Source organism: Salvelinus sp. IW2-2015, linkage group LG20 (genome assembly GCF_002910315.2).
Source record: "Salvelinus sp. IW2-2015 linkage group LG20, ASM291031v2, whole genome shotgun sequence".
NCBI lineage: Eukaryota > Metazoa > Chordata > Actinopteri > Salmoniformes > Salmonidae > Salvelinus > Salvelinus sp. IW2-2015.
In genome coordinates, this window is record NC_036860.1 from 52,272,120 (window position 1) to 52,298,310 (window position 26,191).

General features: G+C 44.6%; 1 protein-coding gene across 8 annotated transcripts in view; it reads right to left on the reverse strand.

Annotated features, from left to right (window-relative positions):
* The window catches only part of acaca (acetyl-CoA carboxylase alpha), a 60,351-nt gene extending 34,579 nt beyond the window's left edge, over positions 1–25,772 (reverse strand). For 2 of the 8 annotated variants that reach the window (XR_011481777.1, XM_070449475.1), the window contains exons 1-33: positions 25,639–25,772; positions 24,156–24,213; positions 23,861–23,944; positions 22,437–22,710; positions 19,220–19,364; positions 18,980–19,118; positions 18,267–18,376; positions 18,068–18,149; positions 17,845–17,943; positions 16,286–16,503; positions 15,945–16,154; positions 15,638–15,808; positions 14,564–14,889; positions 14,193–14,447; positions 13,799–14,026; positions 13,525–13,675; positions 13,268–13,402; positions 12,971–13,117; positions 12,652–12,840; positions 12,431–12,531; positions 12,232–12,320; positions 11,825–11,949; positions 11,592–11,705; positions 11,373–11,486; positions 11,167–11,256; positions 10,870–10,988; positions 8,385–8,408; positions 7,256–7,405; positions 6,533–6,676; positions 6,271–6,373; positions 3,887–3,994; positions 3,570–3,626; positions 3,269–3,313 (exon numbers count right to left, since the gene is read on the reverse strand). Coding sequence is in view for 7 of the 8 variants with exons in the window: in XM_070449475.1 (XP_070305576.1) it covers positions 3,269–3,313; positions 3,570–3,626; positions 3,887–3,994; positions 6,271–6,373; positions 6,533–6,676; positions 7,256–7,405; positions 8,385–8,408; positions 10,870–10,988; positions 11,167–11,256; positions 11,373–11,486; positions 11,592–11,705; positions 11,825–11,949; positions 12,232–12,320; positions 12,431–12,531; positions 12,652–12,840; positions 12,971–13,117; positions 13,268–13,402; positions 13,525–13,675; positions 13,799–14,026; positions 14,193–14,447; positions 14,564–14,889; positions 15,638–15,808; positions 15,945–16,154; positions 16,286–16,503; positions 17,845–17,943; positions 18,068–18,149; positions 18,267–18,376; positions 18,980–19,118; positions 19,220–19,364; positions 22,437–22,675 (4,227 nt within the window). In the remaining variant the exon portion in view is untranslated. The remainder of the gene's footprint in view (positions 1–3,268; positions 3,314–3,569; positions 3,627–3,886; positions 3,995–6,270; positions 6,374–6,532; positions 6,677–7,255; positions 7,406–8,384; positions 8,409–10,869; positions 10,989–11,166; positions 11,257–11,372; positions 11,487–11,591; positions 11,706–11,824; positions 11,950–12,231; positions 12,321–12,430; positions 12,532–12,651; positions 12,841–12,970; positions 13,118–13,267; positions 13,403–13,524; positions 13,676–13,798; positions 14,027–14,192; positions 14,448–14,563; positions 14,890–15,637; positions 15,809–15,944; positions 16,155–16,285; positions 16,504–17,844; positions 17,944–18,067; positions 18,150–18,266; positions 18,377–18,979; positions 19,119–19,219; positions 19,365–22,436; positions 22,711–23,860; positions 23,945–24,155; positions 24,214–25,638) is intronic. The other 6 variants (XM_024012147.2, XM_024012149.2, XM_024012148.2 and 3 more) reach the window with 6 other exon arrangements.
* Between the last annotated feature and the right edge of the window lie 419 nt (positions 25,773–26,191).

The window sequence follows — 26,191 nt, forward strand, 5'->3', positions numbered from 1 at the left end:
CCATAACCCCTCACACTAGACTACTGGACACCGTTTCCCCTGCCTAACCCTCCACACTAGACTACTGCACACCGTTTCCCCTGCCATAACCCCTCACACTAGACTACTGCAACACCGTTTCCCCTGCCATAACCCCTCAACTAGACTACTGAACACTGTTTCCCCTGCATAACCCCTCACACTAGACTACTGCAACACTGTTTCCCCTGCCATAACCCCTCACACTAGACTACTGCAACACTGTTTCCCCTGCCATAACCCCTCACACTAGACTACTGCTACACCTGTTTCCCCTGTCATAACCCCTCACACTAGACTCCATAACCCCACACTAGACTACTGTAAACACGTTCCCCTGCCATAACCCCTCACACTAGACTACTGTAACACCGTTTCCCCTGCCATAACCCCTCACACTAGACTACTGTAACACCGTTTCCCCTGCCATAACCCCTCACACTAGACTACTGTAACACCGTTCCCCTGCCATAACCCCTCACACTAGACTACTGTAACACCGTTTCCCCTGTCATAAACCCTCACACTAGACTACTAACACCGTTTCCCCTGCCATAACCCTCACACTAGACTACTGTAAACACCGTTTCCCCTGTTTCATAACCCCTCACACTAGACTACTGTAACACCGTTTCCCCTGCCATAACCCCTCACACTAGACTACTGTAACACCGTTTCCCCTGCCATAACCCCTCACATTGGTGCCACAAAAGAGAGAAGATGATAACGTGCAGGTTCAGATTATTTGTTTGCAATATGTGATCTATAGGCTAAGAGAGCTTCATAAACTGTTTATTCGCAAATAACTGCAGATTAAATAATGCTCTAATTGACAATTGTACACCCAATGTAGGCTACTGCCCCTTTAAGAACAATAATTGATTTTGTGCCCTATTATCACCAAATATGTTCACACTATTAAAACCTGTTAATAGCATCTTCTGATTAAAAGTATTTTGTCTCATCTTCTAACTAAACGCAGTTAAAAGCTTCCAAAATTAGCTTCCCAAATGTAAGTAGGTATATCTAGCTGTCTGATAACACATTCTGATGGAATGGCATTGAGTGAATGTTGGAAAAAGATCTTGGTTCCTTTCTAGATAGCAATGTGAATGTAAAGAGGACTCGGACCACAACATAGGTAAAGTGAACTGGCAAAAAGGCAAGGGCAGTGTGAATACAAAGATAAGAGTTATTTTGCTGTTTTTAGCCCCAGAGTTCACTTTAAAGAGGACTGAGATTGGTTCTTTTAAAGAGGACTATATGTGAAAAAAKKKRCACTCTCAGTTCGGTTCTCTTTGGGGGCTCTTTTGAGGCGTCGGAGTTCCTTTGGATTGTACACTCCACCAAAAAATTAAGCATACCGCACTGGGGTAAAAAATGTTTTGTCTGAAAGGGACCAAGTGTGAAAGAAACCTAAAGTTACAGAACCATCTAGACTAAAAATAGACATGACATCTAGAGAACCCAATGACTGCAGGTGAAAATGACAGCGACATTCTAACAAGACTAAGCGGCTACATTTCCTTCTAAGGGTCTACATTTCTCCCTCAATAAGCTGTGATGAGCGCTATCATGTGAATTGCTGTGAGCTTGAAGAGGAACACTATGGCATCAGTCTGTGATCAGCAACAGCCTGTTTAACATTCAACAGCCCTGATCTCCTATTTGGCCTGGTGTCCGAGGGTGAAATTACAGTGTATTTTCCCAAAACTGCCTTTTTACATAATGACAGACCGCAACATGCAGCAGTCACATCTTAACCAATGAATAAAACATCTTTCCAACAGGGAGTGCTTTGTATTTCTGAATGCTCAAGCTAGAAACCTGGTTGGCAGGTTTGTCTTTGATGATCGTACCCCACTTGGCCAAACAATACTGGCCTAATTGCAAACACTCATCAACTCAATGTGTACATGGTAACAAGAGAGCTGTCAGAGAGCTGTGTTCTAGTATGCCCACTACAAGCCTGTATACAGGACTGATTTGATGACAACACAATGGTGTTAGTACATCACATCCCCTATTCTATCTATAACAGAGAATACACAATTTAATATGTGCGAATACACTGGTCTGTATAGTCTGAAGAGGGTTGGCTACTTGGTCTCCCGAGTGGCGCAGTGGTCTAAGGCACTGCATCTCAGTGCTAGAGGCGTCACTGGTTCGAATCCATGCTGTATCACAACCGGCTATCATTGGGAGTCCCATAGGGCGGCGCACAATTGGCCCAGGGTCGTCCGGGTTTTGCTGGTGTAGGATGTCGTAAATAAGAACTTGTTCTTAACTGACTTGCCTAGTTAAATAAATACAAATATTCAGAGGATGTGTCTCCCCTGTATGAGACAAACCCACATAACGAGGGCAGCCACACCAACACAAACCCACATAACGAGGGCAGCCCACACCAACACAAACCCACATAACGAGGGCAGCCACACAAACACAACCCACATAACGAGGAAGCCACACACACAAACCCACATAACGAAGGCAGCCACACCAACACAAACCCACATAACGAGGCAAGCCACACCAACCCACATAACGAGGGCAGCCACACCAACCCAATAACGAGGGCAGCCCACACCAACACCAAACCACATAACGAGGGCAGCCACACCAACACAACAACCCACATAACGAGGCAGCCACCAACACAAACCCACATAACGAGGGCAGCCACCAACAACAAACCCACATAACGAGGGCACAACACAAACCACACATAACGAGGGCAAGCCCACACCAACAAAACCCACATAAGAGAGGCAGCCACAACACAAGAACAACCCACATAACGAGGGCAGCCACACCAATGGCAGTAATTAGGTCTCATCGGGACCCGTTCTTCTCTTAAAGGGTTTCCAGTAGATAACACAGCCACAAAGTCAGATTCCACAGCGACAGTCCAAATTGGCTTTTTGGTCTTAATTTAAGGTTAGGCATAAGGTTATGGTTAGGTTTAAAATCAGATTTAAAGAAAAMAAAATGTATAAATGAGCAGGGTTTAGCCATTATGATGACTTTGTAGCTGTTTTAACTAGTGACGACAGAGTCAAAGGGCTGAAGTCACGATGCGGGGAGAGAGAGAAGGGAACCTGGCATTTACCCAAATGCCTTTAGTCTCAAATGCTTTCATTTTCTCTCAGAATCTAAAAGCTACTTTGAGTGCTTAAAGGAAAGAGTTGACAATACAGGAAGACAAACTGTACTGTTTCAGTCATCCACATCCTCCCAGGCTACTCACATGAAACCTCTGGTCCACCTCATAGTTGACTGCCTTCCTGAAATCCTGTCAGCACAAACACCACAGCAAAGGCAAGACATGGATACAGAGGGGGAAAAGATTGCAAGCAAACAAACAGCCAAATTTGAGATACAAATTTGTCAAATTATAGGCCATTCCAAATTAAAAGTGACTCTCTCATGCCGTCTGGATGTCTGGAGATTCAACCAGTATCACTGTGATTAAGATAAGATAGTTGACTGGCAGAGAGTTGCTTAGAAAACCGAGGGTAGAGTAGAAGAGTGGGACTCTTAGTCCTCACCTTCTGAGCAACCAGGAAGGTCAGCCTGCGGATGCCATGTTCAAACAGCAGGGATTTCTGGGGAACGAAGACAGAGGAAGAGAAAGTGTGAGCAACTGGGAGGCAGGTAGCATAGCGGTTAAGAGCATTGGGCCAGTAACCAAAAAGTTGCTGGTTTGAGTCACCGAGCAGACCAGGTCAATTTTTTTGTTGTTGTTGTGCCGTTGAACAAGGCACTTAACCCCAATTGCTCCTGTAAGTCARTCCGGATAAGAGTGTCTGCTAAATGACTAAAATGCCAATGTGTCCAGTTGTATTTCCTGAAAGGCTCATCTGACCTCTGACTGGGTGAACTCCCGGAACATGGCGGCCAGGCCGTCGTCGTCGATGTCACTGTCAGTCTTAATGGCCACGTTGAGGATGTGAACYGGCTCATCTTGGATACTCTGGGACACAAACACATGCAGGCAAACCTCAGTCATACAATTCAAAGAGAAACTAGTCACAACCAAAATGATTGGCACCCTTGATATTGGGCGCGTTCCTCTGCCCAGGCGTTGCGGACACCTGCCAGATTTACAACGCCTGGATAGGTATTTTATGTATCAGCTAACCACATATGTTACAGAAATCCGTCAGTCGATGACACTGTCGATGACGTGGCACGCACTCAATGGTTGACGCATGCAACGCCTGAGCAGGGGAACGCAACCAAAGATACTACAAAATACTACATGAAATAAACAATACATACACTGAGCTATATTGTCAGCTCAAATTTGTTTTGAAAAACGTATTATRTTATACTAATACAATTGCTCAGAGAAGTAGATTTTGTTTAACAAGTAATACTTCTTTTCTCCCAAAAAGATAGGGGTCAACATTTTTGGCACCCCTGTTTTGAATACTCCAGCACCTTCCCCTTGCAAGGATAATGGGACAGACTTTTTCTAAAATGTTTTATGAGATTGGAGAACACATTGGGAGGGATCTTAGATCATTCCTCCATACATAATCAAATTGATTTATATAGCCCTTCTTACATCAGCTGATATCTCAAAGTGCTGTACAGAAACCCAGCCTAAACCCCCAAACAGCAAGCAATGCAGGTGTAGAAGCACAGTGCCTAAGAAAAACTCCCTAGAAAGGCCAAAACCTAGGAAGAAACCTAGAGAGGAACCAGGCTATGAGGGGTGGCCAGTCCTCTTCTGGCTGTGCCGGGTGGAGATTATAACAGAACATGGCCAAGATGTTCAACTGTTCATAAATGACCAGCATGGTCAAATAATAATAATCACAGTAGTTGTCGAGGATGCAACAAGTCAGCACCTCAGGAGTAAATGTCAGTTTGCTTTTCATAGCCGATCATTAAGAGTATCTCTACCGCTCCTGCTATCTCTAGAGAGTTGAAAACAGCATCTTTCCATATCCTTGATATCCTTAGTCTGCACTTATGGACTGCTCGGCAGGTAGTCTGGCGGGTAGGAGCGTTGAGCCAGTAACTGAAAGGTTGCTGGATCTAAAGGTTGCAGGCCCAGCACCTCGCTGATTCAGAGGGGTTGGGTTAAATGCGGAAAACACATTTCAGTTGAATGCATTCAGTTGGACAACTCATTATGTATCCCTCTATCCCCCCTTTAATTCAAACCACAGGTACTGAAAACAGAGGTGSCAATCATTTTGACCCCTACCTTTGAGAAAATAAAATATTACTTGTTCTACAAAATCTTTTTCTCTGAGCAATTGTATTAATCATTTCTTTCAAAAAATTGCATCCAATATACACTGCTCAAAAAAATAAAGGGAACACTTAAACAACACAATGTAACTCCAAGTCAATCACACTTCTGTGAAATCAAACTGTCCACTTAGAAGCACACTGATTGACAATAAATGTCACATGCTGTTTGTGCAAATGTAATAGACAACAGGTGGAAATTATAGGCAATTAGCAAGACACCCCCAATAAAGGAGTGGTTCTGCAGGTGGTGACCACAGACCACTTCTCAGTTCCTATGCCTTCTGGCTGATGTTTTGGTCACTTTTGAATGCTGGCGGTGCTTTCACTCTAGTGGTAGCATGAGACGTGCTCTGGCCTCCATGCTCTGGACACTACGCTGACAGACACAGCAAACCTTTTTGCCACAGCTCGCATTGATGTGCCATCCTGGATGAGCTGCACTACCTGAGCCACTTGTTGTGGGTTGTAGACTCCGTCTCATGCTACCACTAGAGTGAAAGCACCGCCAGCATTCAAAAGTGACCAAAACATCAGCCAGAAGCATAGGAACTGAGAAGTGGTCTGTGGTCACCACTGCAGGAGAACCACTCCTTTATTGGGGGTGTCTTGCTAATTGCCTATAATTTCCACCTTTTGTCTATTCCATTTGCACAACAGCATGTGAAATTTATTGTCAATCAGTGTTGCTTCCTAAGTGGACAGTTTGATTTCACAGAAGTGTGATTGACTTGGAGTTACATTGTGTTGTTTAAGTGTTCCCTTTATTTTTTTGAGCAGTATAGCTCAGTATTTGTATTATTTATTTAACAGTCTTTGTTGCACATCTTTATCAAGGGTGTCGATCATTTCAGTCGTGAATATTGGGACTATGTGAAGAAAAGCAAGGTCATTCTACTTTGTAGCAGTGAACAAAGGGCTCTCAGTCATAATACTCTAGTGTTGCAATACAGCTCAGAATCAGTAGAAGCAGAACATTCTGACCTTGGTGTCCTCCTCTCCATAGAGCACAGGGTTCCCTCCCTCTGGGAAGGTGGGGCTGTGAGGAGGAGAGTCAGAGAAACAGCTCATCACGTCTTTAATGTTCCTGAGGGAGTAGAAAGGACCACCGTTAAGACACCACAAACAGGCACTTAAGGTAAAATCTAGGTTTTACAGCTCTAATTCAATAACGCCATTTCCCAATGTGGGATAATAATAGTTATAATGTAATGATTTTGAAAAGGTCAAAGAGCCCAGCCCTCACCTGGTGAACTCCTGGAAGGAGCGGAAGGAGACCATGGCTCCCATGCGCTGGCAGGGTGGGGTAAAGGAAGTGTCCAGGAGGACGTCACTCACGCGGCCCATGTGCACCATGCCGTAGTGGTTCAGGTTGGACGAGAACGACATCCTGGGGTCACAATAGACAGCCATTAGACTGGGGTCCTGCAGCAAACACATTCACTCACCCACCCAGAGCAGAGCTCATTTCTGGCCCAAAGGAGAGTCACCTTTAAGAGCCCCCCACCAGCCACTTCTATCACACACCAGTATTTATTAACTCTGTGATAAGCTGCTGGGACAGAAGGAACATTGACTCCTCATTCACTTCCATAATAACAGTAATATAGCACCGTGTTCTCACAGAGATCAGTGAATGAGGATCGGAATATAAGAACTAAATATGCCTCTTATAGATCTGGATGTAATACTCATGGAGCAGCCCAGCAGCAGTGTCCAAACGCTAAGTGGTACTGTAGATTATGTGGAAGAGCACATCTGTATAATGTTAGTGGACATGGAAGCATTGTAGATTTTCCCTCAGCCAAACATAGTAGAAAGACCCAAAGTTCCCCCAGGTGTTTTTAGTATTCAGAGGTCCTCCTCTCCCCTCCACACAGAGGCCAAGTCCCCTTTTAGAGAGGTTAAGCCCAGAAGTCTGTTAGCCCACAGAATGATATACAGCCTAGAGGCMGCTATAGGGCCCAACCTGTCCACAGAGTCATCCGTATCTGGAGGTTTATTCTCCTCCGTTTTAGAATCATCCTTTGTTTTATCATCCTGTGCTTTAGTGTCCTGTATTTTACTGTCCACAGACACAGGCTTAAGTAGAAGAGGCAGGGGCAGGGCAGACAGTCTCCTGAGAGGACAGTAGCAGCACATTCAGAACACAGCTAACACAACACAAAACAGGACATCTGATCTCACACAGAGCACTATTTGATAACATTTTGTCCCAGAATATTACACAGTTAATGTACATGTAGCCAACATCTTTTGACTCCCCATTTCTCACCGGAAAACAGCACAAGATCCATGATTTGCACACACACAAGGTAGCGTACATACACCGACAATACACCCACAGAAAGACAGAATCTCAGTCTTCTCAGTATGCTGCATCATGCCATGCTGTTACCATTGATTTAGTAAATGATCCATGATCAAACATATTCAGCTCCAATTGTAAAAATCTGATTTATTTTTGTAATAACTTTTAACATTTTACAGAACAAGCAGTCTAGCCAAACATTTCAATAATGCCCAACGTTATCTCGTCTTGCCACAAGATGCAATCTATCTATATATAATCTARACCCACACTGAACAGAAATATATACGAAACAATTTAAAATATTTTACTGAGTTACAGTTCATACAGGGATGTAAACAAATTTGTGCACAAAATTAGAAAAATAAGCGTTTTGTGCATATGGAAAATTTCAGTGTTCTTTAATTTCAGCTCATGAAAAAAAAAGAACAATTTACATGTTGCGTTTATATTTGTGTTAAGTGTAAATGGTAGAATTACAATTTGATTAAATCCTAAATGTTGCAGGCATTAAGGCTTTCAGTAACGTTTCTCTGCAGATTGTTGACCATGCTGCTTTCTAGAGCGTCTCAAATCTACCAGAGGCGGCTGGTGGGAGGTGCTATAGGAGGACAGGCTCATTGTAATGGCTGGAATATAATAAATGGAACGGAGTCAAACGTGGTTTCCATATGTTTGATACCGTTCCACCCATTCCAGCCATTATAACGAGCCCGTCTTCCGTTCCACCCACCAGCCTCCACTGAGGTCTACATATTGGTTGCAATAAGAAGAATGTGTACTATACCTGTTTAGAGTTGGGATGTTCCCTCTGCAATCAAACAACACTGATTGGTTAGTTAGGCAGGCAGGCAGGCATCAGTTTAAGGAAGCAGTCAGGGCTCAGAGAAGTGTGTGTGAATCATACAAGTGTGAGACTATGCATTATGGATATGGCTGGCGTCTCATATGGTACATTTTGAACATTGTTATAATTTGTTAGGTTGTCAGAAGTAACAATCTCTCATGACATAGGCCTTATTGTTGACTTCAAGGGCTTCATGAACTAACAATGTATTACAAATGGCAGGCAGCACATGGGCTGGATGTTCAGTGCTGTCAGATCCTGTCCCTTTTACAACAAGACATTAATGTGACACCCTAGGGCACTGTCATACAGCGAATGTATTGTCTCATAAACATACACATTGCACTCTAGGATTGATCCTCCAGAAATGCAACAATAGTCCTAAACCTCCCTAGAAGCCTATTATTTGTTCAGGGTATTGGTTCATTCCCGAGGTGGGAGACATGCACGCAGCTAGCTTAGTTCCAATGAGGAAGCCAATCATGGTTGGTTAATGCAACCGGGTTACACATTTTAAAATAGGTTAAAGCAGGTGCATGCAACAATCTGAGCATAGCAGTCAATGGGAGATGACCCCTCATGTCTGAGGGGTCAACACACTGGATCACAGTTATTTATCAGCCATATCAAATTGCCATACATATCAAATTGTACATGGGTACAACAGCAAGAAGCAAAGACATGATCATCCACAACATTACACACAGAACATCTATGTATCTGGGATCTGTAACAGGCAGTCGACACAAACGCTMAACATGTACAGTACAAGTCCTGAGTCGCTCTCTGGTTGTGTGTTACTGAAACAGAACGTACATCTTGTAGTCATCCAGTGGACAGATCGACAAAAGTGGGACTCTTATGCTGACAGGAGACTAGTTAGTTTCCACTCACACATTTTTTGTAAACCAGAGAAAGTATTTGAGCTCTCACAGAACACRTGCTTTTGCACATGAGGAGCGTTTTTCAGGGGTTGAACACAGTGGAATGTGGGTAAAAGAAGCATGGCACCATGGATGAGAACTGGACCCTTCTGGAGATGGTGAAAGACAGTACTCTCCTTAGAACTCTGGTCTCTGTTAGTGCTCATCTCCCATGTGGAACCACCTCCCATATAAAGGGCATTGGAAAAGTATTCAGACCACTTCACTATTTTCATGTTTTGTTAGGTTACAGCCTTATTCTAAATGGATTCAATTGTTTTCTTCCATCAATCCACACACAATAACCCATAATGACAAAGCAAAAACAGGTTTAGACATTTTTGCAAATGTATAAAAAATACAAAACTGAAATTTACATAAGTATTCAGACAATTTAATCAGTACTTTGTTGAAGCACCTTTGGCAGTGATTACAGCCTCAAGTCTTCTTGGGTATTGTGCTACAAGCTTGGCACACCTGTATTTGGGGAGTTTCTCCCATTCTTCTCTGCAGATCCTCTCAAGCTCTGTCAGGTTGGATTGGGAGCGTTGCTGCACAGATATTTTCAGGTCTCTCCAGAGATGTTCGATTGGGTTCAAGTCCGGGCTCTGGCTGGGCCACTTAAGGACATTCAGACTTGTCCCGAAGCCACTCCTGTGTTTTCTTGGCTGTGTGCTTAGGGTTGTTGTCCTGTTGGAAGGTGAACCTCCACCCCAGTCTGAGGTCCTGAGAGCTCTGGAGCAGGTTTTCATCAAGTACTTTGTTCTGTTTACCTTTCCCTCGATCATGACTCCCAGTCCCTGCCGAAAAACATCCCCACAGCACGATGCTGCCACCACCATTCTTCAGCATAGTAATGGTGCCAGGTTTCCACTAGACTTGACGCTTGGCTTTCAGGCCAAAGAGTTCAATCTTGGTTTCATCAGACCAGAGAATCTTGTTTCTCATGGTCTGAGACTCCTTTAGGTGCCTTTCACTGAGGAGTGGCTTCCGTCTGGCCACTCAACCATAAAGGCCGGATTGGTGGAGTGCTGCAGAGATGGTTGTCCTTTTGAAGGGTCTCCCATCTACACAGAGGATCTCTGGAGCGCTGTGCCTTTCCACATCCAATCAATGTCCAATCAATTGAATTTACCACAGGTGAACTCCAATCAAGTTGTAGAAACATCAAGGATGATCAATGGAAACAGGATACACCTGAGCTTAATTTCGAGTCTCATAGCAAAGGGTCTGAATACTTATGTAAATAAGGTTTCTGTTTTTTATTTTTAATAAATCTGCAAAAATGTCTAAAAACCTGTTTTCGCTTTGTCATTATGGGGTATTGTGTGTAGATTGATAAGGTAAACAGTTAATTTAATCAATTTTAGAAAAAGGCTGTAATGTAAAAAAGTGAAGGGGTCTGAATACTTTCTGAAAGCACCGTAGAACCACCTCCCATATAGAACCATCTCCTGTGTGTGTGTGTGTGTGTGTGTGTGTGTGTGTGTACACGTACGTACCGGTTGGGGTGGGAGGTAGGCAGCATGAACTGGAACTCTACAATGCAGGTGTTGTCCTTCAGCTGTCTGTGCTGGACGCTGTTGAGCTCGTAGGCGATGTAGGCTCTACGTACGTACACCTGGGATGGGGAACACAGACACCAGAGTTAACACAGTAGAGATCTGGCTACAGTGGAGGATCGTTACCTTTAATCCCCTGAAATGTCCCTCTTAGTTCATTGGCAAATACGGTTAAATTCTCTGGGCAACCAGCTACGGTGGCTTTGAATCCAAAAACCACGGTCTGCTTCCTCTCACCTCCAGGGCAGCCATCCGGACCACCTGGTTACTGTGGTAGAAGAAGTTGGGCAGCACATCAAAGATGGACGTCTCAGACAAGATCAGTTTCTACAAAGAACGAGAGAGAATTCAGAATCTTAAATGCTGTGAAAAAGTAACAAAGATCCTCAATTTACTGCCTTCAGCAATGCKAATAAAAAGTCAACAATGGCCATTGTCCCTACCTGCAGGTTCTCGATGCAGAACTGGTGTCCGTACATGTCGATGGCAGAYAGGAAGATGGACTCCACCTGGTTGTGGCGGAGCTCGTAGGAGGGGAGGTGGGAGGCAATCAGCACCTGAGGGGGAAACAGACGGGAGTGAGAAGATGACAACTCATACCTTGATAAATCACAAAAACAGGAAGAGACCCTTCAGAGAGACAGGAAGTGATGAGTGCTGACCTGGCGGGCGCGCAGTGCCACCTTGGCGTTGGTTGTCTTGCTGAGCTGGGTGAGCTCTGTCAAAATGGCCATCAGCTCGTCAGTCAGGGTGGGGTCACGACCACACAGCTGGTCCTACAACACACACACAAACTCTGGTCTTAGACAAACAGGAAAACACACAGTCAACTGTGTCACACAAACACTTAGCAATTAATCATGACCAATGTATTTCTAAAGAGGGAAGGACTTACAATAAGCATGGTGACCAGGAGGTTCTTCTTGGTGACCTGGGCGTGCGAGAAGATGTAGTTTAACACGTTGGCCATGTCGCCCTTGTTCTCCTCACGCAGTGTGAACACACACTTGTCGTAGTGTCCTGGAATCACACACACAGTATACAGGATTCAGAGGAAAATGAAAATCAACCGGAGCCCAAAGTAAGGCGCAAATGAAATGTGTTGTGTAACAGTGCCCTCACATGGACAAATAGATCAACTGCAGTCCTGAGAGAAGACCTTTGAATCCTATTTATAAATCAAAGACCAACAGGACTAAAAAAACAAAGGCTCATCCTTTCCTTTTCCCCCTATACCAACCCAGGATACCCATTGCTTAACATAGCCTGCAAATGTTGGCAGTAGAGTGTAATGTTCCTCACCATGCTGGAACTGCACCTCTACTTTGAGGTACTGTCTGAGCAGGTCCATCACCACAGCCTTCATGTGACCACGGATGCCACTGCGGTACCTGGACAGAGACAACATGGACATGGTCTGGCACAGAGAGAATCAGTGTGAACACAGTATGTGTATTTATCATCAGCAATTTAAATCCTTGAAGCTGAGGGCAGGACTCACTTCTGCACCAGCTGTACAATGCTCTGAGTGTTCATGAAGAACACCTCTCTCTCCGACTTCCTGTTCAGAGTGGCAGCATGACTGTCCAGGATGTTGGCAATCTGGACCAAAGAACATGCACAATCAGTCTGGTGTATTCCCCATGCACTCTCCATATCAACAACTTCATATAACCATAAATAATGTAATAACCAACCTGAATAATACGTGTGTGTGTGTACCTGCTGACTGGGGAACTGGCAGAGCACAGAGGTAATGTTGCTGGCGTACTGGGCCATCTCCTTCTTGATGCATTTCTCTACAGCGAGGGGGATCCGGCCTGACACACTGGTCATAATGTCCTGCAGCTCCAACAGCGGCAGGGAGGGGTCCCGAAAAGTCTTCATCAGCCTTTCCACCCATTCCTTTAGCTGGGGAAACACACAATATTACCAATTTAAACAGATTAATGTATGAACACAGAATATTGGCATCTTTTGTTTGTATATCTTTGGGCGTATAATAGAGTGTCTGTATGTACAGTAGTAGTGGACAACTTACCTTTCCACTGAAAAAGGGTTCAGGCAGGCAGAAACCACTCATGATGTGCACCAGGTGGTCCAGGGTGCTGTGGAAGACCCTGTGGAGCTTCTCTCCTCTCAGCGCCACCGCCTGGATGACGGGCAGGGCCCCGTGGTGCAGCTCCGCCTGAGAGACACGCACGTTACAAAATACTTCTAAAGTCTCACATGGAACGTTCTGTATACCTACTCCATATTTCCAGTACAAAATACAAGGAGCATATTTAGTCAAATATTGCTAAATTCCCCAGTGTCAGACACACCCTGCCACACTGACCTGTTGTACCCTGCCAGGATCATCCAACTGCAGCTTGGCGATGACACAGCCCGGCTCCAGCACGGCACCAGCCCTCTTCACATAGTGGATACAGCCGGACTCCAGCGCCGTCAGAGTCATCACCATCTTCATCACCTGAAACAGAGACACAAACACACGGTTTACATGCCTGTTCACTCCACTAATGGAGTGTGTGACCATGGCCAAACCACATCTCACCTATATAACCAAACCTCAACCATATGTCACACACACACCTCTATCTCAGCATAACACTGGCCAGAGAACACGTGCCCTCCGTCCTCCACGGTGTACTGGATGAGTTTCCCTGCTGAGGGCGAGCGAAGCAGCGACGGGTCGTTCTCCTTCTCAAACACACACGTCTTGTTCCCAATGGTGATACGGTACCTGGGAGAAATTCTCTTTCAGTCTATTGCCCAATTCTAAAATCAACCCCAAGCYAACGCCTCAATATTCCTTTTAATAAAATAACGCATTTATTTATTCTTTCCATCCATCCATCRATCCTACCGGTCCACCTCCTCCTTCATGTAGGTGGTGTAGCTGCTGCCGTCGTAGGAGAGCAACAGGCCCCCGTCGCTGAGGCGATGGACGTCCACCTCGGCAGAGGTGCTGTTCATGATGACCACATAGGAGTTGGGGGACTGACGCGTCACCTTCAGACAATACTTAGTACCCTCATAGATCAACTCCACATCCACGGTGTTGAGAAGAGTGTGCGCGGGCAGCACCTGACCTCTGTAGAGGGGGAGAGAGGAGGGAGAGATGGTGTGTGTGTGTGTGTGTGTGTGTGTGTGGAGATGTGTAGGGTCACAATCAATAGCAATCCCAAAGTCACTGGAGCACTGCTGCTTCTCGCTGGACTAAAGTTGTAACATTCTTCAATGCTTAAAATAGTGTTGACCTTTCTAGAGAGTGCAGGAAGTTGGAGACACTGTTCCTCAGGTTGACGTCAGCCACGTGGAGAGCCCCGCTCACTATGCCCAGCATGGTGTCAGGACGCTCCGCCTGCATCTTCTCGGAGATGAGCCTGTCCAGCCAGCCTGTGTCGATGGTGTTGTGCTGGAAGCTCTCAGTCTCCAGCAGCTTGATGAGGTACTCCACTGTGGTCCTGAAGTCTCCTCTGATCGACAGCTCCTTCAGGGCCACCACCATGTTACTACACACACACAGGAGAGGTGTTACCATACAGTACATCATTGGGTGTTACTGACAACAAACTTTACATGACTATTTCTAAAGTGTGTGTGCYGACTGGCTCGCGTGTGTACTCACGAGATGGCCTCCTCTCGGTTCTCTCCCCAGGAGAAGCAGTGGCCAAACTGGGAGTCTGCAAACTCATGCAGGCCTCCGGCCGCGGCCACACTGAAGTATCCCCACACATTCTTGTTACTGCGGAAGTTCAGTTCCTGCACCGTGCCCGAGCTCGGCTTGAAACCCTCATCCGGGTTCTCACTGGTGATGCGGGCAGCGATGACGTGTCCACGTGGGGAGGGGGCCGTGGACAGACCCTCAAAGTCAATCATAGAGTCTCCCCAGGGCTGGACCCCATACATCATTCTGATGTCCTTAATACGGTGCAGGGGGATCCCCATGGCAATCTGAGGAGGAAGACCATTATAGTCTGTAGAACTAAGAATTTTCTGTCATACTAATTGGACTTTAAAGAAATGAGAAAAGTCCAATGTTTAGAAGTGACATGATCATTATTAACAATTTTATCAAAGGAAAATGTCCCTTTTATTTCCAAAATGGTAGCTAGGGTTTTATTTGGCTGACAAGAGGAACATTGTATCTTGAATGAAACAGATATTTTTCTCTCACTTAGAACACGGTTATGAAGTTTCCTTTGTGTAACTCAGAGTCCAAGCGCTGTTGTATCCCATTGTTGTTTGTACCTTCCTGCCTAGTGAGATTAGATCATGTCTATGATGCAGAGAGGTTGACAGAGAGCAGATCCCTCCACCACAGCACAGACAGACGCCTGCCTTCTTCAGCAACAGCTCTGTCTGTCTACACGCTGCGGAGTAGCTTAGCTTAGCTCGCTCTAACCTAGCCAGTTACCATGGAGACAGAGGCCTGGGATAAAACTCACCTTGGAGAACAGTGAGGTGTGCCTAATCAACAGAGATGTACAACAGACTGAACATGAGCAGGGCAGGACACCACACGCGTGTTTATTTTACTATCCATGTAGGGACCAAACAATTGATTCCCATTCACAATCCTAGCTTCCCTAGCCCTAAACCTAACACCTAAGCCTAAAATACCCGAATTGTCCTTATTTTACTATCTTTGTGAAGACTTCTGGTACCGACAAGGATAGTAAAACCAAAAAGACACACAGACCTGTAGCTGTGCAGCAGGCAGGTTGACGTCGGCCACCATCTCAGTACAGGGGTGTTCCACCTGCAGACGAGGGTTGAGTTCTAGGAAGTAGAAGCTGCCATCTTGGCTGTAGAGATACTCCACTGTGCCAGCACTGACGTAGCCCACCATCTTAGCCAGCTTCACTGCACACTGAGGAGTGAGGAATAGACACTCAGTCACAACCCGGCAACTTAACCACAGGTCAACAAGTCCCTCTGGTCAGTCTCTCTCAAATTAAACATATTGGCATAGCTCTTCCCTTCCAATAGCACAAATTGTGCCATACCCTCTCCATGTCCTCAAAGACGTCTGAGGTGGAGATGGTGGCGGGCGCCTCCTCTATGATCTTCTGGTGTCGCCGCTGTACGGAACAGTCCCTGCCGAACAGGGAGATGGCGTTGCCGTACTGGTCAGCCAGGAGCTGGACCTCCAGGTGACGAGCGTGTTTGGCCAGCTGCATCACGAAGATGGGTGAGCCTGGAACCTCGGTCTGGACCTGAGGAGCCAAGGAGAGAAGGCATCATAATCATACTGATTACGTAGTTTAGATAATTATACACATACTGATCATGTATTTCAGCTCATCATAACCTTCTACTGATACTGGAATTAGACTGGACTTCTCACCTGTCTGAAGAGGTTGGGGAAGTCATCAGCACAGTTGACTTTGCGGATGCCCTTTCCTCCACCTCCCTCGGAGGCCTTCACCATCACGGGGTAGCCCACCACCTCCGCAGCCTTCAGTCCTGCCTCCACATCATGGATGCAGCCCAGCTCATACAGATCAGGGGGAACGTTGATGATCCTCTTCTTCTGATCGCTCTCTGTCCAATCCACTGTGAGTCCTGAGACACACACACACGGGTTGGGGGGTATCCAGATTTCCATACCATTCCTGTACCATACCATTCCTGTACCATACCAGTGTGTTTGGTATTACCGGCAGCGCACACAAGGGGCTCTATTTCTTTCACCCCTCACAAATGCAAACGAATGCAAACAAAGTACTAGCAAATTCCCATAMCGGACGCTAGCTAAATGCTAACAAATGCAAGCGAACAAAGTAATTGCAAGCACAGAAAACCCAGCTCATAGAGTATTACAACTAACTCAACGGGCTCCTCGCACTTCATCCTGGAGGGGATTGATCGTCTCTGCTGTAACCAAGAAGCTTGATCTTGCAAGTTAGCCACCTATAGCTAGCAAGTTAGCAAACCAAATGCATAGCTGGAGCCCTGAGCTGGAAAACATTTATTTGGCACATCTTAGATAGTTAACTTATAGTTAGTTATAAGATATTCAGCTGCCAAACATTAGTAGCTAGTGAATTTCAAYTATAACTTGATCACCTTTCTCGCACTGGTTCATCACATCACAAAACTTCTGTGTGCTCTTTGAGACAAACACCATGTGACTGGCTCAATTAGATTTTTGTGAAAACAATTATTCAACAAAAATATATGCACCGTGGGTATTTCAAAATACCCCGGTATACGGTATACCGCCCAAGCCTAACCCACACTATGGGAGCAGTCTGACAACACACTTACTTCTTAAGACGTCAGAAGTATTCATGCACATTTATAAAACCTTCTTAGGCCTCACTCCCTCCTATCTGAGATATCTACTGCAGCCCTCATCCTACACATACAACACCCGTTCTGCCAGTCACATTCTGTTAAAGGTCCCCAAAGCACACACATCCCTGGGTCGCTTCTCCTTTCAGTTCGCTGCAGCTAGCGACTGGAAGGAACTTCAACAAACACTCAAACTGGACAGTTTTATCTCAATCATGGACACTCTTACTGACAGTTGTGGCTGCTTTGTGTGATGTAATGTTGTCTCTACCTTCTTGCTGTTGTCTGTGCCCAATAATGTTTGTACCATGTTTTATGCTGCTACCATGTTGTGTTGCGTTGATACCATGCTGTGTTGTCATGTGTTGCTGCCTTGCTATGTTGTCTTAGGTCTCTCTTTATGTAGTGTTGTGTCTCTTGTTGTGATGTGTGTTTTGTCCTATATTTATATTGTATTTATTATTATTTTTAAATCACAGGCCCCCGTAGGAGGCCTTTTGGTAGGCAGTCATTGTAAATAAGAATTTGTTCTTAATTCTTAACTGACTTGCCTGGTTAAATAAAAGGTTAAAGAATTATATATATATATTTTAAAGTGCACGGACATACCTGCTCCGCTCCATGGCAGGGTAGGGATGCCAGCTGTCTGAGCCACGATGGATGAGGCGATCTTGTCCCCTAGAGCCCACATGGCCTGGCTAGGAGGACCTGGAAGTGGGCCGCAGAACACATCTTACAGGCCAACTCAGGCACAGGACAGAAGGGCAAAAAGCAGTATCCATGGCTCTGTGTGTGAAGAAACAACTAGACTCAGTAGAAAACACAGTCTTACCCATGAAGGCAATGCCATTCTTCATGAGCAGCTCTGGGAGTTTGGGATTCTCTGAGGCGTGGCCCCACCCAGCCCATACAGCCTGGAGACACAAGACAAGCATTACACACACAAGTTCAAATACAGATTTCAAGACAGTTCAATCGTTATTTAAAAGAAGGTCTACTCTAGGCATAAATAAATGAATGTCTAGCAGTACCTGCACAGGTATTCGCTTGGCAATGTCCAGAATGAGCTCCACGTTGGCATAGTTGTTGTTATTGGTCCCTCCTGGCACCGGCACATAGTGGTCGGCCATCTTTATGTACTCTGTAGAAGATCGTGGCGTGAAAACCATTTCGCTCTGCACATAAGATAGCGTGTATAACAGTCCAACATTTAATCTGACCTTTCGTCTCTCAATATCATCTCATCTAAACCTCACCATCAGTGTCAAACTTTACACAAGATAGCACTTTCAGAATGCACTGTCTTTCTACACCATCAGACAGAGCATTTTCTTCTGAACTAGGTCATGCTTGGCTGTTCAGTGCATTGCAGGACAAAACCAACAGACAGCCTGCTCTGGTCCATCCCTGGGAGCCTCGAGGGTCTGCTTGTTTATTTTAGGGTTAGGGTTAGGGTGAGGGTTAGTCTCATCTAAACCTCACCATCAGTGTCAAACTTTACACAAGATAGCACTTTCAGAATGCACTGTCTTTCTACACCATCAGACAGAGCATTTTCTTCTGAACTAGGTCATGCTTGGCTGTTCAGTGCATTGCAGGACAAAACCAACAGACAGCCTGCTCTGGTCCATCCCTGGGAGCCTCGAGGGTCTGCTTGTTTATTAAGCAGAGTTAGGAGAGGATGGTAGAGACTAGAGTCACTCTGCTGTTACTAGTGGTGATGCTACCATAATGTAAAGCACACCTGCATTGGCCTTCAGGTCCTCGGGGGTTACCATGACAACAAAACGGATTGCGCGCTCGTTGCGGAACATCTCGTAAGCCCAGCGGCGGATGGAGCGCATGCACTTAACCGCCGCGATGCCATTGTTGGCAATGAGGACCTGAGACAGGAAGAGATGTGAGTGAGGGACTAGTCTCTGAAATACTCTGTCAATAATGTGGTAAAACTAGGCAACAGACGCTAAAGAAGCCCTGGTCTTACCTTCTCGATGACCTTATTGCCTCCGAAGCGGGTGACGAACTCGGCGGGGGAGGCCACAGTGAAATCTCTCTGCAGGTCGATGCGACGGCGGTCTCGTCCCTGCTTGACCAGGTGCAGCCCAGACATGCTTGGTCTGTGTGAACAACTAACATTATTTCCGCATTAAGAGTGTACAGTTGATGAGGTTCACCATTTCCCAGCATAAACATAACACAATCTATCATAAAAATGTACAGTAGCAATCAAAAGTTTGGACACACCTACTCAGTCCAAAGTTTTTCTACATTGTAGAATAACAGTGAAGACATCAAAATTATGAAATTACACATGGAATCATGTAGTAACCAAAGTGTTAAAAACATCAAAATATATATTTTATATTTGAGATTCTTCAAAGTAGCCACCCTTTGCCTTGATGACAGCTTTGCACACTCTTGCGTTTCCACTGAGGGAAAAATAAACTAGGCTCCACCCACAGAGAGCCAGTGGGAGGATGAGCAGGCATCCATTCACCCAGGAGGGTGTGGCAGAGGCAGAGCCCCCAGTCTGCGTTTGGCTGGCTGCTGTGGCCTGACACTGCACTGTTGCACTGTTGGATATTGGCGAGATCTGTGCTCTCCTCAGCAGGCATGTTACATTCAGACAGACAGGCAGACAGAGGCTTCTGCATGAAGCCCCCCAGAGAATGGCACTTCCCGTTACAGAGCTAAGCTGAGCTCCCCCTTGCCCTATAGGAGAGAGGGGTGGGGGAGGAGAGTCCCACTGTCCAGTAATTCCAGTTTCACCATCAACCCTCACATTCCCTCATCACATACTCCCCTGTCCCCTGAAGCCCAACCAGACATGAGGGCAGCTGTGGAGAGCTGTGAAACTACAACTGATCACTAAAAAAGGATCAACAACAAAAACATGCCTCCTTTGTCAAACTGGCACATCATAACAGTCTGAAAGCTCAGTCAATACCAAATAGACTGTAGGTAAATACTTTGGCATGATGTTTAGTTAAACTTAACTTGATATCTGATGTACATTTCAATTGTTTTCTTTCTATCCTCCCACCAAACGATTGCCAACAGGCTAATATAGGAGTGTGTACACTGCTATTGTACATCCATGGCTATGGCATGTAGCCCGAGGTGTATGAAAGAGTTAGGCCTAGCTGACAGGTGAACAGCAGTGTGAATATTTACTTCAGGGTATTGGCCAACTACAACACTAAAACCTTACTGCTAGAGTGACTGTAGGCCTGACTCACCAGTCTCTATTAGGGCTGGAACAATTACCGTATAACTGTAACCGATGATTATGGATGAAAACCAGCATGCAAATAAAATAACCATGATACCATTTACATATTCTAAAAAAGCTGACTGAAGACTGGACAGCCGGGCAATTGTGCGGTTGAGTCKGTTTCTGCTTTTACATGGACTCTAAAAAAGGGTTCCCCAACTGGTGGCCTGCTGGCCAAATTCAGTGATTTTACACGGGAAACTTGAGCGTAAAAAGAAACCAGCAACGTTGCAGTTCTTGACACAAACCGGTGCGCCTGACACCTACTACCATACCCTGTTCAAAGGCACTTAAAATCTGTCTTGCCCATTCACCCTCTGAATGGCACACACAATCCATGCCTCGATTGTCTCAAGGCTTAAAAATCCTTCTTTAACCTGTCTTCTCCCCTTCATCAACACTGATTGAAGTGGATTTAACAAGTGACATCAATAAGGGATCATAGCTTTCACCTGGATTCACCCGGTCAGTCTGTCACAGAAAGAGCATGTTCTAATGTTTTGTACACTCAGTGTATGTGACCGTACACAAACATAAGCAAGGTTTGAAATGAATATGTTCTAGTCAAATATAATATTTCATCACATTGTAGAGCAGGGATCATCAACTAGATTCAGCCATGGGCCGACTTGTTTTCTTTAGTGGATTGTCAGGGGGGCCAGAACATCGTTGCAAATAATTTGTATACTGCAAATTGACCGCAAAAAGCCTAAATAAATACATTAATATATATTTGGACTTCTTGCGGTCAATTTGCAGTATACAAATTATTTGCAACGATGTTCRMGCCCCCTGACAATCCACTCAAGAGAAGAGAAGAAAAGGTCCACCCACYGCTGAATCTATTTGATGATCCCTGCTCTACAACGTGATGAAAATGTGTTGCTTCTTATTGAAACAAGCAAGGTGTTGTAGTTAACAAGTTTTTGGTTGCCTAGGCAACACACCCCTCCCTGCAGCAGGAGCACATGCAGTCAGGCACAGATGATATGAGAAAATGTGTAATATAATGTATATATCATTTTATTTATTCAAACAGTTATAACGGTAACCGCGATCATTTGGCTGACCAATAACTGTCATCCAAAATTCCATGACTGTTACAGCTTTAGTCTCTATTACAATGCTTCAATCGCCAACAACAACCCAGACCTGAGGCAGGCATATACTCTAGCTTAACCTCACTAGACCAAATAATTTACACCAAAGAAAACTGAGTTTGCAACAAGAAAAACAGTGAGAAACAAATCTGAACACCATTCTAAATTAACAGCCAAAGCCTACTATGTGTACAAATGTAGCCATATTCTTCCTGCCAGCACCATATCTGCCACTTAATCATACAAATCAAGTCTGATGTATGCCACACTCATTCACAATGAGTGTGGCTGTAGTCCCAGTAGCTGTAAAAAGAGCCACTGAATACAAAGGAGAGCTGGTGAAACCAGGCTCCAGGGAGAGCTCTGGGCTGAGGCTGTTGGCAGAAGGACAGCAGCATCAGGGAGGCCAGTCCTCCCAGAACACACAGCTCCTCTATAGCAGATAGGCAGGGTGTGAAGCTGGCCTGGCCAGGCCACGTTTTTCAACACACACACAGCAGAGAAGAGGGAGCCAGCCAGGGGGTTAGCACTGAACTGAACCCAGTGTTCTCCTCCTGCTGCCATTTCAGAATACTCCCCTCCAGACTCATCTGATGGAGACAGGTCTGTATTGGAGGTTTCTTCATCCCATATGACTGGGGCCAGATTGTTGCTGCAATCAAAACTAGTGCAGTACCATCTTGTATAATCTATTGAGATAACGGTAACCTCCGTAAAGATCATGCTATGATTAAACACCTGTGTGGTTGCCATGCCTGGATACACAATACAAACCAAACAGAGAGACTCAGGTAACACAAACAAGAAAGAAAAGCCCGGGTTCTGACCTCATGTGGGGTCCGTCAATGTTGTCAAAGCCCATCTCGTAGCTGCTGTTCTCTGAACTGAGGCTAGAGGTGGGGGATATGGAGCGCTCCTTCTCCTCCAGGCCCAGCGTCAGGTCTGGCTTCCCCAAAAACTCATCTTCAGAGTTCTCCTCTGACACAGAGCCGATGATAAAATTGGAGTGCAGCACGGCCAGGTTCGGGGCAGCGGCCTTATTGGCAGGCGTGTCCTGCTGTGCCATGACTGGACTGTCACCACCCTGGCAGGCTGTGAACACTGGAGGGAGAGGAGGGGATTCAAAACCACATGTATTTATAAAGCAGGAGATAGGACTGAGTCCTCAAGTAAGTGAGGTCACAGCATGATGACAGGGTCATCCTGGCATGGGCTGCTATTAGTCAGATTTCATCAGTGAGTTGAGTTGCACAACAATTATGCTGACGCTGCATTCATATTGCAAAAGAATGGTACAGATTGCAATACCTCCCAATCCTTCTTAAATAAAGTGCTTACTGTAATATATCTCATAGCTACAACAAACTACAATCCAAAACCACGTAGTCAACTACTGCTAGTTGACTGGTTTGAGAGGCATGGTCTGCCTTGATATTAGTCTTTGAGGGGGTATCATTTCTGGAAACTGCAACTGCGCATGAGCAGAGCCACCAGAAGACAGACACACCTTATCAGCAGCAGTTTTAGCTGCTGGACCTGAAAAACAAGCCCAGCATCGCAGACATAATTTAAGTGAAGGTGAGTGAACAGCACTGATCATAGACATAGCTACCCAGCATGATAATACATTATGTTTTACAACAGGGCTCTAACAGCCTGGTATCATAGACAAGACATAACATAGTAAATGTAAATCAGGGACACTCAAATTAGTATGATATCTTACGTTTGATATGGTTACATAAGAAASAAGTTTACTTAAGGCAAAAACTAAAGTAGGGCGATTGTTCGGGGTGGATAGGAAGTTGCGTGTTCAAATCTCATCACGGACAACTTCAGTGTTTTAGTTTGATTCCATCCTAAATACACAGTGAAATTATTGAACACTTTATTGCAGTGTTGTTGCGATACTCTGAAGTATCGTGGCAAGGAAATAAAACATGAAGCAGATTTTACTTTCTTGAGGAAAACAGTTGTTAGAAACAAACAGTATGTCACCTACAGTCACATTTGTTTATTTTGCAAGCTATAGCACCAACAACTTTACATAAAGTAGGTTTTTAATAGGACCTGATTTTTCACCAACAGAAAAATTGGTCTCTAAAATACACAGAAGAGACGCTCAATTAAGTTTTGGGTACATACATGTTAAGAGAAAAGATTGAACATCAGTTAAATTATTGAAAGAATTTCAACAAGTGAACTGCAGTATGTCATTTATTTAAAAAAAAGTAATTGTTTAACAACTGACCCACAGATTCCTTCTTAAATAATTTTAAGAGTCTGCTGACTTCCACAGGCTTCAAACTTCCTTTTAAGAGGAATTCTCAGCTATCTGCAATACAGGTATGAATGAAGAATGAAGCAGGTGTTAATCATGGGCCTTCCTTCACTGAAAACAGCAGTCCATTGTCAACACTTTGATTAAATCAGTAGACCTATATCAATATCTCTGAAAATACCATAAGTGTCATTAGCTTTTAAAACAATTCAATCTATTTTATCATATTTTGGGCCAGASTGAGGCTATTGCTCCACTAACCTACCTTATGTTACTGCAGTGAGGAGGACTCATCATCTTCATCTAATGTTTTCATAATTTATCTGCAGATAAATCACCAAAAAGGCTACAAATTAGAGAGTCAAATGAATGGCTCTTACCAATGCGATTTGGTAGGCTACTGACGAGTCACTCACTAACGTCTGTCTGGAAAGTCCTGATGGACTTCATATCAAAAATACAAACAAGATCTTTCGTTTACTTGTCCTGTTACGATACCATAGACATAACTACGTTCTATTATTTATGAATGGCAATGATATATGAGACTGTATTTAATCAGTTCGAAACCATTTATAACTATAACTTATATACTAGTAAAGTTTGCCGTTCGTAAATCAAATCACACTAAGCCTACGCACCAGCATTTCGTGGCTGCATATGAAACACGCAAAATAAAATAAATGAATGTGCCAAAAAACAATAGGCTAAGTGGATTTGGACTCATTGTTACTACATTATACGGGACTCACAGACTTTGAAAGAACATCATGCCCTCTCCATCCATGTAAAGAAATTTGACTGCAACCACAGCGTACACAACACACACCCAGGTAGTGAGGCGTGACAGACAGCAGACTGTCAAACCAGTAGTGTTTCCATGTCATCGCTCACTTTGTGACTGACAAGCGCTTGTCCTATCAATAGACCGCTAGAAGATGCATATCGTTCATTCTAACGAGAGAGCGCTCAGCTGACGACTTGACTTGCGAATTGAAAAGTAGCCTAGTTAATGCCTATCATTCATTCAAGCGGGAGGGCTTGGCTGACTTGTAAAAAAGTAGCATAGTTAATTTAAGTGGACAAAGTACACGGCTAAAAAGTACCCAGAACTAGTAGAAACCACTGCCCAACCCTAACCCTTTAACCTTAACTCCTAGCCTAATAAACATTAGCCAAAACGAATTGACATTTGGAGCATAGCTCACAAACTGACATTTGCAGTATAGCATACAAATTGGATGATTACCCACATATTAATACATACCATACGAACTAAACGAAGCAGCAAACTAAATGGAGTATTCCGGATTTATGTTTACTATGTTACGTCTACCCCCGAGTCCATGTTGACTCTAATGATGGGAAATAAATGTCTCCCCCGCACTGGCCCAAAACTGGTGAATCTTATGGATGGGAATCCTATGTCTAGCAAAGTAACAAACGTTAGCTAGCTAGCTACATCAAATCAGGCTAGTAACTACTAATTCTGTGTCGCGTTATGGTTTAACTACCATAATCAAATTCATCAAAACGCAATCGTCTCAATACAAATCTGGTGGATGTGAATGCGTATCATATAAGAAAGTGTTGGTTACTGACATTTGCACCAAGCTAGCTAGTCAGACCGGCATCTTGCTAGCTAGCACAATGGCATGCAAGGTGTAGCGATATACAGGCAGCTAGCTAATTAGCGTTATACTGTACACAGGCAGTCAGTGTACTCGTAATGAGCTTAAGATACTCACCGTGTGAAATAAACCGACAAGCAATCCTGGATATTTTATCCCAAAGGATGGGTGATTATTTATTCACTCTGGTTCAGACATGCATTTCCAAAAAAAAATCACACTATGATGACCTAACGCAACTACAAGATACGTTTTTGACAGCAACGAATAGTGTGATACGAAGATGGGTTACTTCTGGCCTCACGCTGCAGCGGAGGACCAATCGGATTGCGCGACGATTTCAGGAGGAGGGCAGAAAGAGCCATAACTGGAACTGACTGGGAGGAGGTGTGCCCAATGAGAAAACCTTTGTACTGTCCCACGTGTTTGGTCCAGTATGGCCTGGGATGGTATACTACATAGTAGAATCAATGGGTCAAAAGTACCCAATTTTCATACTTGAGTAAAAGTATAGATACCTTAATACAGTGGTTCCTAAACTTTTTATAGTCCCGTACCCCTTCAAACATTCAACCTCCAGCTGCACCAGGGTCAGTGCATTCTCAAATGTTGTTTTTTGCCATCATTGTAAGCCTGCAAACACTATATGATACATTTATTAAAAATAAGA